This window comes from Vulpes lagopus, chromosome 11 (assembly GCF_018345385.1).
Source record: "Vulpes lagopus strain Blue_001 chromosome 11, ASM1834538v1, whole genome shotgun sequence".
Lineage (NCBI taxonomy): Eukaryota > Metazoa > Chordata > Mammalia > Carnivora > Canidae > Vulpes > Vulpes lagopus.
Window position 1 is genome coordinate 79,080,885 of NC_054834.1, and position 18,676 is coordinate 79,099,560.

At 55.5% G+C, this 18,676-nt stretch overlaps 3 protein-coding genes across 5 annotated transcripts; 2 read left to right on the forward strand and 1 right to left on the reverse strand.

Moving 5' to 3' along the window:
• Nucleotides 1–4,491, forward strand: PTGDR2 (prostaglandin D2 receptor 2). Of its 2 annotated transcripts, none has more exons than XM_041723064.1 (3): nt 1–111; nt 772–898; nt 2,191–4,491. In XM_041723064.1, the coding sequence occupies exon 3, from the start codon at nt 2,199–2,201 to the stop codon at nt 3,399–3,401; it is 1,203 nt and encodes a 400-aa protein (XP_041578998.1). In that variant the 5' UTR covers nt 1–111; nt 772–898; nt 2,191–2,198; the 3' UTR covers nt 3,402–4,491. The 2 variants fall into 2 exon arrangements, with proteins under 2 accessions (XP_041578998.1, XP_041578999.1); XM_041723065.1 differs by having other exon boundaries at nt 12–111; nt 677–898.
• A 147-nt stretch (nt 4,492–4,638) lies between these two features.
• On the reverse strand, nt 4,639–10,606 carry CCDC86 (coiled-coil domain containing 86). The gene is made up of 4 exons (XM_041723066.1): nt 9,858–10,606; nt 7,253–7,382; nt 5,689–5,763; nt 4,639–5,491 (listed from the first exon to the last, which is right to left on the reverse strand). Exons 1-4 carry the CDS (start codon nt 10,523–10,525, stop codon nt 5,372–5,374), a joined length of 993 nt encoding a protein of 330 aa, XP_041579000.1. The 5' UTR covers nt 10,526–10,606; the 3' UTR covers nt 4,639–5,371.
• Nucleotides 10,597–15,854, forward strand: LOC121472076 (basic proline-rich protein-like). 2 transcript variants are annotated; one of them, XM_041723067.1, is made up of 2 exons: nt 10,597–12,597; nt 15,354–15,854. In XM_041723067.1, the coding sequence occupies exon 1, from the start codon at nt 10,597–10,599 to the stop codon at nt 11,257–11,259; it is 663 nt and encodes a 220-aa protein (XP_041579001.1). In that variant the 3' UTR covers nt 11,260–12,597; nt 15,354–15,854. The 2 variants fall into 2 exon arrangements, with proteins under 2 accessions (XP_041579001.1, XP_041579002.1); XM_041723068.1 differs by having other exon boundaries at nt 10,597–11,829.
• Nucleotides 15,855–18,676: the final 2,822 nt, after the last annotated feature.

An 18,676-nucleotide genomic window follows, 5' to 3' on the forward strand; every position in this document is an offset into this window, starting at 1 on the left:
AGCCTCAGTCCCCTGCCTCTGCCTGCCTGGTGCCACAGCAACTCCTCATCCGGCTGCCAAGGGGAGCGGACCATCTCCAGGGCTGAAAACCTGTGCTCCTTCTGTGCCCAGGTAAGGAAGTGATGGCAGAGGGGCTGGGCAGCCTTAGTGCCCTCTCTGAACCCATAAAGGAAGGCACAGTTTTGCCAGGGGAGCAGCTCCTTACAGCTAGCAGAGAGTTGGTTTTACCAAAGACCAGGAGGGACAAGCTGCTGGAAGAAGGGAAGGGCATGGAAACCACACAGGCAGTGTGGGTGGGAGCATTACAGGAGCAGTTTTAGGGTAACTGACTCGAAAAGCTTGCGTTCTCTACCCCTAACCCACACCAGAGCAGGATCCTAGCTGCTGGGTTCCCTGGGAATCTCAGTGGGCTGTCTCCATGCAGCCAGAAAGATCAAACTGGATGGGTCCTGGGGGTGTAGCAGGACTGTGTTCTCAGAGTGTCCCCACGAGACCTGGCCAAGGGGCTGCTGAAGGGAATGTCTTGGTGCAGAGAGGGGATAGTGCTCATTTGTCTGCTGGGTGCGGTCCCAGCTGCTTGCTGCTGCGGAGCCACGTTGGGCAAGTTGCTATGTTTCTCTGAGTCTCAGTTAACTCTTCTGAAACACGGGGTTTCACATGATCACTGTGAGTGCAGGTGCTCTGCAAACTCTAAAGCTTGGGAAGCATGAGCATTCTCAGGGAGCACAGGCCCAACTGCTCCCCATTCACCTACCTACCTGCGGTCTCCAGCTCCAAGGGCTCATCTGCCTGGAAGAGTCTAGTTTGATTCCCAGGGGCCTCACCTCACAAAGGACCGCAGTACCTGGAGAAAAGTGTGGATTTTCTCATCTTAGCCAACAGTGTTTCCCCTGGAAATGTGAGTACTAAAGACCATCCCCCACTTCCCTTGCTTCTTCCTCCATCAAAGCTTCCTTATAGCAGGAGTGCAGGAAAGAGGACAGGCTGAGCCCTAAACAGTTGCTCCTCTACTTGCCAGTGTTATTTGGGTGGCTTGGGTCTCAGTTTACTCCCCTGTAAAATGAGATGGAGTGAAGTTCTGAGCCTTTCTTCTCGAGTCCTGAGCCAGAGAGCACCTACATAAAGGGCCTACCCCTCTGCTCTCCCCAGTCTCAACCAGCTTTGCATCCGGTGGTCTTGGGTTTTTGATGAGGCTGTGGGTGTGCACATCTGAGGTGTCTGCACATCTGTCAGACGCTGGCTTCCCCAGCATTTACCTGAGAAGTTGCTCAATTAATATCTGCTGAATGAGTGAGTCACTGAGCAAATAAATGAGCAGGCTGGGCTTCCCCAAGGAGTGGGGAGCCGGCACATGGGCTCGGCTGTCCCCGGGTAGGGGACAGTTCTCTAACCTATTGGGCCTCCAGGGCCCTAGTCTGGTAGTTCCTCATGCCCAGCTCTCTCCTCTCTCTTATCTTATTTCCTCTCCAACTACCAGAGTAGGGGCTGGCTCCACAGTTCAAGGCCAACACACCCAACCTACCCCTGCTGTGGGAGCAAAAGGCCAACTGGAGAAGCTGCAGAGCCAAGATCTGAGCGTGGGACAGGCAGGGAGGGCACATCCCTTAAAGGCACAGACTTCTCCCACTCCCCTTCCCCAGGCCAGCTGTCATCTCAGGTGGGGCCTCCTTCTGGCTCCAATGCTGCAGGGGTGGGGAAAAGGAATCCTGCATGGCCTGGCTTTGTATCTGTTTCCATGTGACCCTAGGGGGCCTGCGGAATAGTAATCTCAACTCTGTGCTCGCTTAGGCGTACATATCCTAAAATAATCTCAACACTGATGCGGTGCTTTCTGCACGCCGGTTCCGCTCTCAATGCTCATGTCTGTAAACTGGCTGGACACACCCAGCAGCCCTAGGAGCTAGGGCCGGTTACGAACTGACATCCATGTCACAGACGAAGGAACAGGCTCGGGAAGGTTAAATGGCTTGCCCGAGTTTGCACGGTGAGCGGGGTGTGCGTGTGTGTGTGTGCGCGTGCAGCTGGGATGTCCCCCCACCTTACTGTCTTTGCTCAATTTCCCTGACCCCTCCCCCTGTCCCCACCCTCCAGGCTTCATCTATACAATTCATAGGTGGAATTCCACTGTCCTGGGGGAGGGGGTCCCCAGCTGCTCTGGCACCACTCAATGCCCCCTTCTCTCCGCCACAGAGCCTACCATGTCGGCCAACGCCACCCTGAAGCCCCTCTGCCCCATCCTGGAGCAGATGAGCCGCATCCAAAGCCACAGCAACTCCAGCATGCGCTACATGGACCACGCTTCAGTGCTGCTGCACGGGCTAGCCTCGCTGCTGGGCCTGATGGAGAACGGACTCATCCTGTTTGTGGTGGGCTGCCGCATGCGCCAGACGGTGGTCACCACCTGGGTGCTGCACCTGGCACTGTCAGACCTGCTGGCCACGGCCACCCTGCCCTTCTTCACTTACTTCCTGGCGGTGGGCCACTCGTGGGAGCTGGGCACCACGTTCTGCAAGCTGCACTCCTCCATCTTCTTCCTCAACATGTTCGCCAGTGGCTTCCTGCTCAGCGCCATCAGCCTGGACCGCTGCCTGCAGGTGGTGCGGCCAGTGTGGGCACAGAACCACCGCACGGTGGCCATGGCCCACAGGGTCTGCCTGGGGCTCTGGGCGCTGGCGGTGTTCAACACGGTGCCCTATTTCGTGTTCCGGGACACCATCCCGCGGCTCGACGGCCGCATCATGTGCTACTACAACGTGCTGCTTCTGAATCCGGGGCCCGACCGCGACGCCACGTGCAACACACGCCAGGCAGCCCTGGCCGTCAGCAAGTTCCTGTTGGCCTTCGTCGTGCCACTGGCCATCATCGCCTCCAGCCACTTTCTTGTGAGTGCGCAGCTGTGTCACCGTGGCCGCCGGCGGCCCAGCCGCTTTGTGCGCCTGGTGGCGGCGGTGGTGGCGGCCTTCGCACTCTGCTGGGGGCCCTACCACGTGTTCAGCTTGCTGGAGGCGCGGGCGCATGCCGACCCCTCGCTGCGGCCACTCGTGTGGCGGGGCCTGCCCTTCGTCACCAGCCTGGCCTTCCTCAACAGCGTGATCAACCCGCTGCTCTACGTGCTCACCTGCCCCGACGTGCTGCGCAAACTGCGGCGCTCGCTGCGGAGCGTGCTGGAGAGTGTGCTGCTGGACGACAGCGAGCTGGGTGGCCCGGGCAGTGGGTGCCGCCGCCGCTCCTCGGGGCCCCGCCAGGCCCCCGCCGCCCGCCAGCCACCGCCTCCGTCCCGGCCCGCTCGCCTGCTTGCCTGGCTGCAGGGCGTCCGCGGGCGGTCATCACCGAGGGCCCGGTCCAGGTCCCAGGACGAGAGGGGCCCCCTGAACCGGGTGCTGAGCACCACATCAGGGTAGAGCGCAGCGACCGGGCACAAGAGCACCGTGGGGGCGGTGTCAGGCAGGGGAGCCGGCTCGGTGTCCCAAAGCGCCTCCGGTGACTCAGTCCCATCTAGAACCGTCAGGGGGCAGGGCGGGCGCCCGGATTCTGTACTTCACCGAGCTCCCAGGAGGCCAAGTCAGCGCTGCTGGTCGGCGGACCCCAGAGACCAACGCAGGCTGGAAACCTAAGACTGCTCCAACTTGAGAGGGGTGGCCACACCTTCCTGGAGCTCTGCTTCACTTGACGGTTGGAGGGGGAAGGAGGTAAAGATCTTTACAGGAAACCAGGGATTGCGTTTTGGAGTAGCAAACTGGGACAAAAGGTTTGGGAAGCACTGGTCTGGTCTAACTTGTCACGTAGTCACCTACCCAACGTTTGTTGAGATGCTCGATCCCAGGGACGGGTTCTGTTAGCCCCAATTTCTACTCATGACCCAACTGAGGCACACACAGGCCGGGCCACTAGCCCTAAGTACAGGGTCTGCATACTCACTGTTATGCATGCCGAGGTTCCATTATCCCTTAGCAAGTGCAAAAGCACCCCCTGACATACCCAAGGTACTGAAGGTCCGGCTGTAAGGGGCCCCATATCTCTACCCTTCTGACCCAGCCCCGCCCAAGGGGTTTATAAGGTATTGAAGGTACCGTGGTCAGCCTGGGCTAACCCAAGTGCAGTGGGCATCTCTGCTGAAGGTCTTCTTGTTCTTACTATTTGAATGTGCACAGCAGCCTCTGAGACCATAGCACATGACATGTACAGGCCTGGTATTCCATGGGATGCCCTGTGGGCAATGCTGGTAATCCTGTTTCCAACACCTGCGTCCCAACCACGTAGAGGCGGGGTGGCTGTCCTTTCCAGTGCGTGGATGTGACGGCTACCTTGGGCCTCCCTTGTTAACACATCCACTGTGCCAGGTTTCCTCTACCCACCATGCACTAGAGGGCAAAGAGCACTGCATTTGGGTCTGTCCCAGGGCCTGGTGCAGAGCTGTGGCCAGTAACTGTCTGGTGGGTGAAATGCTAGTAGAAGAGTGGAGGGAGACTTTCTTGGGATCTGGGTCCAGTGCTGCTTGAGCCACTCCTGGCTGGGGGCCTGAAGGCAGGCCGGCCAGCTTACTGTTTACACAGCAGGGGCTCAGCAGACTGAACAAACACCCATCTTATCACCTTGCCACACCACTGCTTCATTTGTAGCACTTCTCACAGTCTGATACACAATACTATTTCCTTGTTTATTATGTTTTTCCATCAGAATGAAAAATGCCCCTTTGTGGGCAGGGGCCTCCGTCTGTATTCCCCATACCTAGAATTGTGCCTGTACACAATGGGTGTCCAATAAATATTTTTATTACAGACTGAATGGTTTGAGTGACTCAGATCTGTGGGGCTTCTGTGGAGTCCAAAAGAGGTGAGAGGGCGCTGGGGGGGGGGGGGGGCGGGGGTGCGGGGAACCTCATTCCCTGCAACCTCCTTCACCCTTCCGTGTTGAAAACTTGGGGAAACCGGGTTCTAACAGCTGGGTGACAGGGTCAGTGGGCTGCAGAGATACCCAAGGCAGCCTTTAGGATGGTGCAAGGGGAACTGGTTCCTGACTGCAGTCTCCTGGTCAGCGGCGAACCCATGACCTTGAGACAGAAATACACATTTTGAAGTCACCCTCCAGTTGTCAGCTCCCAAGGAACCAGAGAACTGACTCTTCGTGGTTGTAAGGCACTTGATGAAGGAGGAAGGAGGCAGGGGTGGGCTGAACCTGTTCCCTCCTCCAGTTCTGGCTCCTGGCTCCCTAGGGCTTGAGAGCCCTCAAAGGTTTATAGCCTCTCTGGGGTGGAGCAGGGTGGCACTAGGGTTGGAGTACCACATCCCACAGAGGCGTGTGACCAGTGGCCCGACAAGTGCCGAGTCTGACATAGTGGTTGGTCACAGGAGACTTCTGGGTTGTCCTGAGCTCAAATCTTGGCTGCTGGCTGCTGGGATGGCTGTTTCTGCAGCAGCGCCAGCGTATCCCTCTTCTGAATGGAGCGAAGCTGTTTCTTCTTTGCCCGCTTGAGCTTGGCGGGGTTTCGGATCTGGGGGTGGTATGAGAAGAGGGCATTAGTAGGTTGTATGTAGTCTCTGCCCTGTGCCCCACGGGGAAGGGAGGCTGCCCCACAGGGGTCTGGATTACAGAACAAGGAGAGGTCTCGAGGCAGGGGTGTCGAGGCATCTCGAACACAGTGCCCAGCCTGGCTGCGGTTCAGATCCCCGTGAGCAAGACAACACTCACCACTTGGACAACCTCTGCCCTCCGCTCATTCTCCAGGCGGCGTTTCAGGTTCTCAGCTCGGCGCTGTTTCTTCTCCTGGAACACACAGGGGGATGAGGATTTGAGTCTGGGAGCTGGGACAGCCCTGGTTGCTTAGGTCTCAGAAGAGTCAGAACTGGCTGCGTTCCCAAGGAGAGGAAAGACCTTCACCTTAGTTCAATTGTTCCTGGTGGTATGTGGGGGGAGGGCCAGCAAGGAGATATGCCTGTGCCTGTGGAACCAGAGGCCCACTGTAGTGGGAAGTTCCTGACTGCAGCTAAGAAGTTGGGCACCTGGTCACGTAGCCTAGATAGGAGGATGGTGGGTAGGGGGCAGTGAGACACAGGTGGCTCCCCCACCTGGAAGCTTGGGCATACACAGTGGTCTCTTCCCTCCTTCCCACCCTCACAGGGTCGCCTAAAGTTTGCCCAGGTGTGGGGCTGGGAGGGGTGGAGGCCACAGGGAAGAGGCTCCCGAGCTATCTGGCCCTGACTCAAATCCTGCCTCTGCTACTTCCAAATGGGTGACCTTGGCCAAGCTGCTGAACCTCTCTGTGCGTCAGGTACCCGGCCCAGTGGAGGCACTTCAAAGATAGATCTAGGTGGAGTCTTTCTCGGGAATAGGAAGTGCGGTGCCTCCTGGCTATGCTGCCTGCTGTCCCTGGTGGGGCCTGAGGCCACTGCATGGTCAGGAGAGCAGAGGTGGCCTGGGCCCCAGAGGAGGAGAAAGGAGAAGTAAGATATGGGCTCCCATCAGGGGAAGGGTTGGGCTGGGGGCGCTCCTGGGGGGCAGTGACAAGAAGTCGGGTCTTGCCCAAGAGGGAGTCAGGGCCGCACAGGAAGTATGATAAGGAGTCGGCACACAGCAGCAGCCACAGTCTGCAGGGCCTCAGCCACAGGCTGGACTGGTGGGGTGACTCAAAGCAGGGGATAGAGGACTGAATGTGCTGGCCTAGCCCCTGCCCTCGGTGGCCAGGTTCAGGGTGAGGTGTTTGACTTCTCCCGTGCCCTGGGATCACTAGGCAAGTAACATCCCTGACAACCCCAGGCCTGGTGTGCTGCCTGCTGGGGCTTCCTGGAGACTGGAAGGGGTCGATGGGAACCTCTAAAGGGGCATTTCTGGCCTGGGGATGAGAGTCAGGGAGCAAGCTGGAGGGAAGTACAGGCACCCACCTTGCTGAGAAATGGCAGCTGTTTCTTGGAGAATGATGGCCACAGTACGAGGGATAAGCCTTTCTCCTATGGAAGTGCGGACCCTGAAGCCCATCTCACCAAATGCTGCTATCAGCAGTGAGAGCCACCATGGGGGTGGGGAGCAGGGGGACTTTGTCCTGGGCTCCTCCCCATACTTGAGTCTCTTATAGAGCCCTGGGCCAAACTGGACCTTCCACTGGGCTTTCCCACCCTGCAGGCCACATTGGACTTCTGCTTCTGGCCAGGCTCTCTGCCTCCCTGTGGCAGTTAGGTGCCCCCTCCAAGGCCTATTACAGCAGTCACCGGCTCAGCTCCCTGAGCTCCAGCCTCAGCCTGGTTAGCCGGCCCCTCACCTGCTGGCGTTTCTCCTTCTCCTCCTCTAAATGCCGGGCGAAGTCCTTGGCCAGCTTCCTCTCCTGCCGTTCCTTCATCTTCTGCTGCCAGGATGTATGCAGGGGCTTGCCCTGTACCATCTTGGAGAACCTGGATGGGAGACGAGGGATGAGTGCTCAGGTCATCCATGGGAGGCACCCATGCCTCTTCTCTCAGCTCCAGGCTCTGGGCCTTCCTCCTCAGAACCCAGGCAGAACCACATGCTCTCCTCCCTGCTTGCCAGGCAGGCACCCCTCTGGGTCTGCAGAAACGGGGGCAGGAGTGGGCCCCTATCATGCCAGCTGCCATTTCTTAAGCCCTAGTTATGTGTCCCTTTTTACAGAGCAGTAAACCAAGGCTCAAAAAAGGTTAACTGCCCCAAGTCACCTTGTACCTGAATGGCTGTCAAGACTGAAATCCCTGTGTCTGTGATGAAAGGCCAGAACACACAGTCTTTCTGTAAGGTTCTGCTGCTTCTACCAAGCCAGGTCAGCTTGGGAGCTGATGTTTCTGGAAACAGGGCTCACTTCCTCCGGGGGCAGCCTGTTCCACCTCCTCAGAACAGCGTGGGTGTGAAAGTGTGGTGGGCATGAGAGGGTATCAGGGGACGTCCTGGATTTCCTAAGTGTGATAGTGACATCACAGTCCCAGGAGAAATGGGACTACCTCAGTAAGAATGCATACTGCAAGAACGTATGGGTGGAATAATCAATCTAGGACGTGCTGGGAAATACTCCAGGAAGAAAAATAAAGGAAGGCATGCCATGGAGCAAGATGAAGCAAGACCACTGAGCAGGTGAGGAGAATGAGGAGGGTCATGGACTTTGCTCTCCCCTTTCCTGTAGGTCTTTCCTCTTGAGCTATCTGAAGCCCCTCTGGCTGTCCTGTCCTTAGCAGATCCTCTCATAGTGGCCTTTTTTGTCTCCTCCAACTTCTTGACTTATGAAAGAGCTCTTCTTCATCCACTTCCATTATATGGTACTCTAAATGGTCATAGCAGGCTGGCGGGCTCGCCCTAGCTTCTGAAGGCTGCAGGGCACACAGGACAGAGCCCGTTCCCCTCCATGGGAAAGGGTCAATACTGCTCTTCTGGGTCATCTTCTCCCCTTCTTGGTCTATAGGAGTCTAGTACACATAACCTGGGGCTTGACCCCACGCCTATCCATCTTCAGCCTGGTTCTGATCCCAGGAACCCCTCGACTGCTCCCTCACCCTCTCCCCAAGGACTTCCTGCTGAAGATCTGACATCTTAAGCACAGGACGACGGGGCTGCAGCACACATATCCTCCCTACCCGTCACGAGAAACCCAAAGGGACAAGGCAGTGAGGACCTGGACACACAGAGCCACAGTTCTGCCAAGCAGAACTTTCTGTAATGGTGGAAGGAGTCTATACTGACAGTCTGGTAAGGCAGCCACTATTCACACTGGCAGCTGAGCACTTGTGATGAGGCTGGAGTGACGGAGGAATTCAGTGTTTAAGTTTTTTACACTTTAATTAGCTTAAATTTAAATTGCCACATGTGCCTGGCAACTAGGCTATTGGGGCAACGCAGTTCCAGAGCACTGGTTTTACAAGGCGGTTGAAGGCAGACAGGCCTGGGTGTCAAGGCCTGGATCCACCTTCTACTACTTGGATGACCTTGGACAAAGTAGCTGGAGTTTCAGCGACTTCCCACGTTAAATAGAGATGAGAATGGTTCCTGTTCCAAAGGATGGCAGGAGGACTGAGACAAGACTGGAGAAGCATTTTGGCACAGTGATCTTGCCCATGGCAGGTGCTCAGTAAACACGACCTTCAGAGAAGGGAGGTGGCACACCTGAGGAGCACCGCGCAGGTGGCATTTTGTCTGAGCACAGAAGGGGAGGCTGCATCCACTGCCTCTGGGCTCGCTCACCACTCACCACCCGCGGAAGCTGCTTCCTCAAAGACCCCAAACATCAATTCACTGGCCCTTTGGCCACAAGACCGATCTGTAGCTTCTGAACATGTTCTAGTTCTATTGCCACCACCTCCTCACTGGTCTCTGCTTTCACCCCTGATGTTGTATGGTCTGATAACCCCCCCATTTCTCTGCACAGCCTCGAGTTCCCCATATGTAAAATGAGGATAATCATGACACCAGCTGCTTCCCAGTGCCATGAGGCGCACTGGTCCCTCTGTGTGCAAGGCCCTCGCCCTGGTGGGTCCTTGCCAACATGCGCAGCACTCCATACTACTTTTTCCCACAAGGGCAAAATAACTGTAACAGACGCTAGCTAGTTTTTATCAAGTAATGTCTGGTTTACTTGAATCTGCTTCCCTCACTGCAAAGGGAGCAGAGGTTAATGCTTGTTGAATGAATACACAAATCCAGGGCTCCAGGAGGGGTCCACAGGCACTCTGAGGAGGGAAGCATCACAGAAATAACCTCTGTGGGCACCGTGTCACCCGCTGAGACCCCGGACCATTTTACCATATTCTGGTTATAGTCACCTACTTGCGTGAGCACCCCCCCTTCCCTGCACATGTGAGCTCCCTGCATGTCTGGGTCCAGCTGCAGGCTACCCTGGCATCCCTGCCCGGAGAACCACATCCCAGGTTCACCTTTCCTTGGAGCGGTCCTTCCACAGCCGCCCCGACTTGGGCTTTCCCTTAGGGACCGCAGGCACCTCCTCCACCGCCTTCAACCTCCTAGACGCTGCGGCCTGGACCGAGGGACTCGTCCGCTTCTTCGCCCCGAGGTCGCTTCTCCCCGTCTCCGTGGCCGCAGCTGGCCGGCTCGGCTCGTGCTGACCCCGGGGGGAGCTGGGTGGCCGGGCGGTGGGCTCCCGGGGTGGCCGCGAGGGCTCCGGGCCCGGCGCCTGCTGACCCGGGGGCGGCTCTGGGGATCCCGGACGCAGCTGATGTCGGGGCGGCCCCGGGGCCGGCTCCGAGTCCAGCCCTCGGGCCCGGGAGGACTCCGCGGACGCCCCGCCCGGCTCTGGCGGACAGCCGGGGGCTTCTGGGGCCGACTCCGGAAGTGTGTGGGGCAGCTGCAGGCCCGGCCCCCGCGGGGACCCCGGAGCTCCGCCCCGCCGTACAGCAGGTGATCCCGGGCCCGGCTCCGGCTCCGGCGGCCGCACCCTCCGAGGAGGCCCGGGCTCCCTCGTTCCTGCTGGGTCCGGCTCGAGTTCCGCAGGGGCCCGTCTCGCCCGCAAGCCTGCGCCGGCGCCGTCGGGGGCTCCAGGGCTTAGGCCCCCCAGTCGCGGGCTGCGTCGCGGCGGCGTATCCATGGCCCAGCGCGACGGCCCCGAACCGGAGCCCACGTGCAGCCTCCGCGGCGTCGGGGGAGCGGCGCGGCCCGATGACGTCACAGCCGCCGCGACCCGGCGCCGCGGGCGGGGCCGCGGCGGGAGCGACCGCGCGGGCGGGGGGCGGGAGGCGGGGCCTCGGGGCCTCCACGCGCGACGGGTTTGTCGCGTGGCGTCTGCGTCCGCCTGGCGTGCGGCTGAGTCGCCCTCCGGGCTGGGGGGAGCCTGCCGCCGGCTCACGCCCGTGGGGGGTGACGGGCCGCTCGCAGCCTCGGCTCCCGCCCGTGCCCTGGGTCACCGCGCACGAGCTGGGGCCGCCCGCCGGTCCCGGCAGCCGCCGTGTGTTCCGCGGAGGCCCTGACTTCCCTGCCCGCCGGGACCCTCCCTGCGCTCCAGCCGCTCCCGCTCCAGCGCTCCGGGCGTTCCCGGCGGGGCCAGGCGGCCTCCCCCTGACCCAGACGCCGCCCTGCCCCGGCGCGAGCCGCCTGCTCCGCCTCTGCCCTCCCGAGAGCCCAGCAAGCTTGGGCCCTCGCAGCGTGTCTCAGGAAGAGCGTCCTGGGAGCTGCCGGCTGTGCCCCTTAGAACCGCCTGGGGACGGCCCCCGGGGACCCCGGGATTCCCCAGCTGAGCTGAGGGCTTCTGAGAGCGCAGGGGAGCTGCCCGAGGCCGCTGGGGACAGCGGAAGACGGCGGGGCGGCCAGCGAGCCCCCGGCTGAGGCCCCACCTGCGGAGCCACTGCGACCCGAGCGGGACTGAGTGTCCCACCGGCCGGGGTGCCTTGAGCCCTGAGCAAGGAGGAGGCGAGCAAAAGGAACACCCGGGCCAAGGTTCCTGGAGGAGAGTCCCTGAACACCTGTCGCCCCGGGCTGAGGCCACACAGGCACCACGCGCCCTGACGAGCTCAGCCTGCTGGAATCACCTCCCCAAGGGCAAGACATGGCACGGCTTCTCCATCGTCCCTTTACGTCGACAGAAGTGGTCGCGGCCATACACAGCAACACTGTGTCTGCCTCTGCCTTCCTGGCCCTTCTCAGTGGTTCCATCTGTAGGCTCGGGCAGCTCCGCTTCCCACTGCAGAGGCAACTAGGACCATCCCTCCTCTCTCAGCTCTCCCAGCCCCCAACTCTTGGTTCCTTAAATTCTCTGCTCCAGCCTGGAGGCCCCAACGAACGCCTGCCACTCAGGATCAAGCCTAGTGTGCGTTCCAGGGTGGCTGCAGGAGGCTGTCTCTGCTCCCTGCTTCCTGGGCCCCATCCTCAGCTGCAGGGGTTACTCACAAAGGCCAGGTAGATTGTACCCGGCGGGCCCTGCTTAAAGTACTTCAGAGTGTGGGGTCTCAGATGCCTGCCAGGGGGGTGTGAGGAAGGGAGCTGTTTTATAGACATTTTTTGAATCAGGGTGGAGGCATCAAGTGAACTCTGGCCCCCAGCCCTCCACTGCCTCCTGAAACTTGGTTTGTCAGTGTTGTTATAAATGGTGCTCAGGAGTGCAGGGGAGATGCCTGAATTTTTCAGAAAAGCCTGATGTTGGGACTCCTGTGCTTTCTACTGCAATCATCCTGGCCCCCATGCCCTTGGGAGTGGGCAAACGCTGCTGAGGGATTCTCTGCCCTCCACAGGGGCCCCCAGCAGGACCGAGCCCTGTGGAGGAGGCTGAGAAGGCAGCCTGATCATTCATGCATGCTTTTTCAGCTTCTTCCCGGTCCCTGCCTCACTTCCTCACTCCCTTGCAGGTGCTTGCTGTGGTCATTTTCTGAGCAGACTATTTGCAAGTAAGTCCTGTCTCACGTTTGGGCGTGGAGGAACCCAGCCTAAAACACTGGAGTGAGCAACATCAGGCCAGGCATTTTTTTTAAGGGTTCTCTCTCTCTCTCTAAACCCATTCAATCCTCACAACAACCCTGTGAGGCAGGTGCTGTTGATATGACTCCCATTTCACAGATAAAGAAACTGAGGCACAGAGAGGCCAGGACACTTGGAAAGGTCACACAGTAAATAAGTGGAGGAGGTGGAATCCACACCAGCTGTATGACTGCAGAGCCACAACTCTTAAGAGTAAGTCTTCCCGTTACCTGGCCGAGGAAATTGAGGTACAGAAAGGCTAAGGTGTTTGCCTAAAGTCACACGGCTACACATTGAGGTGCTAGGATTATAGTTCCAGAGCTGGGCAGCTTAGTTACCTTGCAAGTGCCCTTCACATGGGCCTTGCTTGCCTGTTCCTCACACCGATCCTGGTCTATGCACTCACTGGGAGGTGCTGGGCTGGCCACGTTGCCCCATGGGCTGGCTGTGGTTCTGTATGTCTCACACAGTGGGCAGGGCACACTGAATCAGCACTACCCGCTTACTTATGTATCGTGAGATCTGCTGACTGAAGAAAACTATGTGCCCACGAAGATATGGATCAGGTGTTCTCTGAGCCACTGGTCTTCTATCCTGCCTACGGTGCTACAGCAAAAGGGGTTGACATTCTCCGGATGTCAGGGGCCTGTATCTGTACAGTCCTCTGCTCAGCATTGAGATTGGAAAAGGCCAGGAAATGGGTCCACTGCGGCACTCACCCGGCAGTCACTAAGTGCCAGGCCTCTCCTGGGTGCTTGTGCCATCCTGTGGCACATCAGTGCAAGAGGGTGATAGCTAGCACCAGATAACATTTGCTGAACGAGGGAACGGGGAGGGCTGCTCACCGCTACCTTGCAGGGTGTGGGCTGGAGGGCGAACACCTGTGCCAGGTAAGAGGCAAACATCCCCATTTTCCTGACAGGGAAATCCAAGACTGGAAGGGGTTGTCATTTGGTGCAGGGTGACACAAGGGGAAAGAGGCATGAGTGCAAGGACAGGACTGGAATTTGGGGTTTCCTGACGCCATGCCCACACCCTTACTCTCCCATCACTGAGCCAGGATTGGAAGCAGGGGGAAGGACAGGGCAGGGGGTAACTGGCAGTGGGACATCACCTCGTGTGGTCAGAGTGAAGACAGGGCCCTGATGAGGTGGAGGTGTCACAGGGCTAGGCTGCCCTCATGGGCCCACACGACTGGATGGACTGCCCTCTCTTCCACTCTAATGTATTTGAAGACAGTTTTCTTGTAGCTTCCCCAGAACTGTCTTTTGTCCTGGCTGAACATCTCCTGCTCCTCTAGCTGTCCATCTCACAACAACACAATAAACCTTTGGGAAGGACAGTAGCGGTTCTCTACAACCCTTCCAGAATGTGGTGTCCCCCGGGGAGCTGAGAGTGTTTGTCATCTGCCTCTTCCACGATTCCTATCAGTGTGGCTAGGTCCCCATCCTCTTCCCAATGACACTTGGCCTTGTGGCATTTGGCTGTGACCTGCTGGAGATCCAGCTTTCCTCCTTCAATACCTGCTCCCCTCTCTCTTTGTGTATGGGAACTGAGCTTCTAGGAACCTCCAATCAGACCCTACTGAGAACGTGCGACAGGACATGAGTTATCTCGTCAGTTCTTATCGAGTGCTTATCTCAGAGGTTCATCTTTTCTTCGTGTTCCCAGAAGCTCGCAGTGACTTTCAGGTCCTCAGGAGGAGGGGGCAGAGACCTCAGAAGAAGGGTGCGGTGGTGAGGTGGGGAGTGGTACCTGGGACCCCTGGCATGAGACCTCCCAGTTGTCCCACGGGGCAGAGAGGCTTGTTTACAAGTTACAACTTGTAACAAAGTTACATCTCTAGTTTACAGGGTTTGTCTAGACTGGATTGGGAAGAGGCCACTCTGCAGAGTTCTCAGGTGCCTGCGAAGCTTACCTCCTGATCCCTCATGGCATTTGTAGGTTTTGCTAAAACAGGAAGGGGGAGAGCAGCTCCCTCCCAAAAAAGACAAGATCTCTGCCAGCATCCACAGCACATTCTCCTGCTCCAGGCAGGTCAAGGAAAGAGTGAGGGGTGGATTGGGGAAAGCACACCTGTGCCAGGTGGGAGGGAGAGTCCCTGGGGAGGGGCCATGGCAGCTCATACCGCATCTCATGCTTTCCCCACTGTGTCCAACAGCAATGTTTCTTAATCATTGGGGAGCCTTGGAATCATAGGAGGGCATGTTGAAACACAGTCTGGGCCCTGACCCCAGAAATTATGATTCAGTAGGTTTGGGGTCGGCCTGAGAATCTGCATTTCTGTAAGCTCCCACGTGCTGCTGCTGCTGGTCCTTGGGCCACACTTTGAGGAGCAGCATCCTGCAGGAGGGAAGCAGAGGTTCGTGAAGAGCTTTCCTGCTTCACTTTCCCAGAAAGGGCAGGGCCAAGCTCACCATCATCCTGTCACTTATTTACCCACCAAATGGTTATTGAATGTTTACTCTGTGGTTGGAGCTCGGAGTACAGCAGTGAACTGGGCAGTAGCGGTCCCTACCTGGAGGGTGCTTACCCGGTCTTGGGGCACAGACATTAAATGCTTGAATCTTAAAACTTCCCTTTGAGGAAGACTGAGCAGAAATCCTTTTCCCTATTTTTCAGGCAAGGAAATAGCATTGCGGAGAGGTCATATGACTTGCTGCTGGCAGAACTTGAACTCAGGACATAGCTCAAAATGAGGCTACTGTGCCCAGGCCATGTGTCATCTCTAGTTTACAGGGTTTGTTTAGATGGCAGAGCTACAGGCCCTGGTGTCAGTAGGTGACAGCCTTCCTCATGTATGGAAGGGGAAAGAGCTTGACAGACAGACACTCCCATGCCCACACCCACAACTCTCAGTTCCCAAGACCTTCATTATTGCTGAGTTTCACAGTGAGTCACTTCCCCTCCTTTCCTCTCTGTTGGTTAATGCCTCTCCTCTCACTTCCCCTAATGTTTGTTTTTTCTAGGCCCTGGCCCTTCATCACTGTGATGATATCTGCTCCACTGAGGGATGCCTCCTCCAACCAAGATGGCAGCCTCATCTCCATGGCAACCCCTAGAAACTTTACCTTGGTGACCAAGTTGCAAATTGTGAGGCCCCTTTCCTGAAGCATGGACCAGCGAGGTCCCTGCTTGAGGATGGGATCTTCTGGCCCCATGGCTGGGAACTCTCAGCTCACCCCACCTCTGCACACTCTAGTCGTGCACCGCAGCCCGCCCCAATTGGACTGAGCCGGCTCGCTGAATGCTCGCTTGGTGACAGGTGGTTTCTGCTGAGTCAACAGTCTTGCTTTTCTGTTCTTCTTACTCACTTTCCAGAATGACCTCAAGCTCTCTAGGAGCAAGATGGAGCAGCTGGCCCTGACATCCACTGGGTCAGCCAAGCTTATTTTTCTGGATCGTGCATCCCAGAAGCTCATTGTACCAAAGGACCATTGTAGAAATAAATAGATCTGTTCCTCCCTAAAGACCCTTCATATGTTTACAGATTTAAAAGCATATCATTTGTGGTAAATTTTAAGGACATAAAAACTGTCATGATATTGATGAGAAGATATTTCATTGCAGTGGATGGAAAATACACAAAACCATGGCAGTTTACCTGGAAGTTTCAGATGGTAGAGGTTCTTTCCAGAGTGGCTACCAAGCACGGAGGGCAGGTGCTGGCCAGGATTATCTCATTTCATTCTTATGGCAACTCCCTGGTGAAGTTGCTCCTGCCACCCTGGTTTTCAGAGAAAGAAGAGGCAGCTGGTAAAAGGCAGAGAGGATCTGAATGCAGGACTCTGCCCCCAAAGTATGTACGCCTTCATCCATACCTCCCTGCCTCTGTTTTTGCCGTTTGACCTACATCAAGAATAAGCCCTGCGGGCAGAAGTTTCAGGTCACTAAGAAAGTGTATGCCTTCCATACAGAGCAGAAGCTGACCAAAGAGTCACTCTGCTGCTCTTTTACTTCCCGTTTAAAATCAAATATTACACAATACTCAGATATTATCACTTTGTGCCTGCATGGTTTTAGAAACCCTTCTACCTGCATGATGGTTCCAGGCAGATCTAGATACCCCTCTTTTTTTATTTTTATTTTTTGAGATTACACACAGAAAGGGGGTAGAAGATTGTATTTTCTAAAGTTGCCCACAACAGTATCTGCCATCCATGTGCTCTTCTTCCAATGTGACCTTGATACCCCTTCCTTGATGAGTGGGGTCTGGGTCTCTCCCACATCCAAATTTGAAAAGACCTTTGTGATTTCCTTGGCCGAAAGAGAACAGCAGAACTGTTGCTGTAGGACATCTGAGGCCAGATGATAAGGATGTCATGCGCTTCTGCCTGGCTCTCATGGCACTCTCGCTCTTGGGATCAGGTGCCATGTTGTGAGGAAGCCCACATCACCATGTGCAGAAACCACATGGAGAGGCCAGTGAAGGCATTCCAGCTGGAAGCCCAGCCAGGGTCCCAGCTGGCAACCACATCATCTGCCAGGCATGAACCAAGATGCCTCCAGATCCTTTTAGCCCCCACATGTCAGGCCACTTTGCATCTTCCCAGCAGAGGTCCCCAAAATGATGGAGTGGCAACAACTCTCCCTGATTTGCCCTGTCTACATTCTGCACCGCAGGACCTGTGAGCATCATAAAGTAGATCTTTACATCACAGGGTTTTGGAGTTGTTTTTTATGCAGCCATGGTAACTGGAACTGAAGGTATTTACTCACACTCAGGTGTCTAAGGAGGAAAATCTCATGGCCTTTATTGTACCTTCTCTCGAGCAGCTGTGATGTGCAGGGGCTATGCTAAACATGATTGTATTATTTTAATATCCTATCTTTGGATTCATAGTAGTATGCGTCTTAAAGGCCAAAGGGGCGGGTGTTGGAGGGGAATGGGTGACGGGCACTGAGGCGGACACTTGACGGGATGAGCACTGGGTGTTTTTCTGTATGTTGGTAAATTGAACACCAATAAAAATTAATTAAAAAAAAAGGCAAAAGGGTGTGGTCCTCAAACAATTTAATCAGAATACCATATTGATTGTAATTTGTCCATTATCACATTTTATTTTATTTTTTCTCATCACTTTTTAATATTACATGTATAATATTGCACCCAATCAGCCCTATGACTTCATTGGAGGCAAATTGGTTGGGCAAGCTCTTCCTTGTTCTTTAGTAACAATAAATTAATATTTTTTACTAGCTTACTTGTTTATTATTTCCCATCGGCTAGAATGTTGGTGCCCTGTGGACAGGATTTTTTTTTCCTGTTGTTTTTGTTACTGTACTCCCAGGGTCCAGACTAATACTTGGTACTTAGTAGTTGCCCAATAAATACTTATCAAATCAGATAATGTCTAAGTGTTGTATAATATGAGTTAATGGAGATGAAATATCAGGTGGACACAATTTTTGATAGTGATTCCTCAAGAGAATTTTGTTAATTCTCCATAGGCTAGTTGTCACAATAATGTAACTTTATTTTGGGGGCAATGTCTAGCTCACACTTTGGTGGGAATCTCTTGAGAATCATAGCAAAGCATAGAATAGAATAGAGATGAGAACAGAGAATAGTTAACAGATTTAAGAGTTAATAGGTAAGAATAGGTAAGAGTCCCAATCTTTTCTCGAAATTAAAAAAAATCATAAATGTATTATGCGTGGTAGGGGGGCTTCAGATGTATACTAAGGAGTTTATTCAAGATGTTTCTGGACATTCTCTAAAGGGATATAGAATCAGTCATTGAGTAAGAATTGATTCGAGCAAACTTTCTTTGTTCCCTGACATGTCCTGGGTGTCATGTGGGTCCGTCCACAAGCAAGTGTAAGGTGAGAACACTGTCCTCGAGACAGTGTTGAATGCTTTGTTGAGTTCAACTGAAGCCTGTGAAGCAGCCAACCTAGGTGGCGAGTGAGGCCCAGGGGTAAAACTGATCGGGTTTCAGCAGCTGAGGTTCCTAAGGATGAGGGAATATCAAGGAGGACTTCTTGGAGGAGGCAGGTCTAGGTGGGCAGCTTCCCCAGGCACTAACTTAGAGGAACACTGAAACCCCATAGGGATTTATCAGAAATCTGCCTGTTAACTTGGGTTTCCACCTGTAGATTCTCACGAAGCTAGTGGAAAATTAGTGTCTCTTTTGCCAAAATACTCGTTTTTTTTAAAAAAAAACTTATTTATTTATTCATGACACACACACACACACACACACACACACACACACACACACACACAGAGGCAGAGACAGAAGCAGGCTCTATGCAGGGAGCCCGACGTGGGACTCGATCCTGGGCCTCC

Bases quoted from the DNA above. Each gene is read 5' to 3' on its own strand.
- PTGDR2 (XM_041723064.1), top strand. From the start codon at position 2,199: ATGTCGGCCAACGCCACCCTGAAGCCCCTCTGCCCCATCCTGGAGCAG.
- CCDC86 (XM_041723066.1), bottom strand. From the start codon at position 10,525: ATGGATACGCCGCCGCGACGCAGCCCGCGACTGGGGGGCCTAAGCCCT. The intron at 7,383-9,857 runs GTGAACCTGGGA...TCTCCCATCCAG, and splicing joins AAGGACCGCTCCAAGGAAAG to GTTCTCCAAGATGGTACAGG. The intron at 5,764-7,252 runs GTGAGGGGCCGG...TGTGTGTTCCAG, and splicing joins AGAAGGAGAAACGCCAGCAG to GAGAAGAAACAGCGCCGAGC.
- LOC121472076 (XM_041723067.1), top strand. From the start codon at position 10,597: ATGACGTCACAGCCGCCGCGACCCGGCGCCGCGGGCGGGGCCGCGGCG.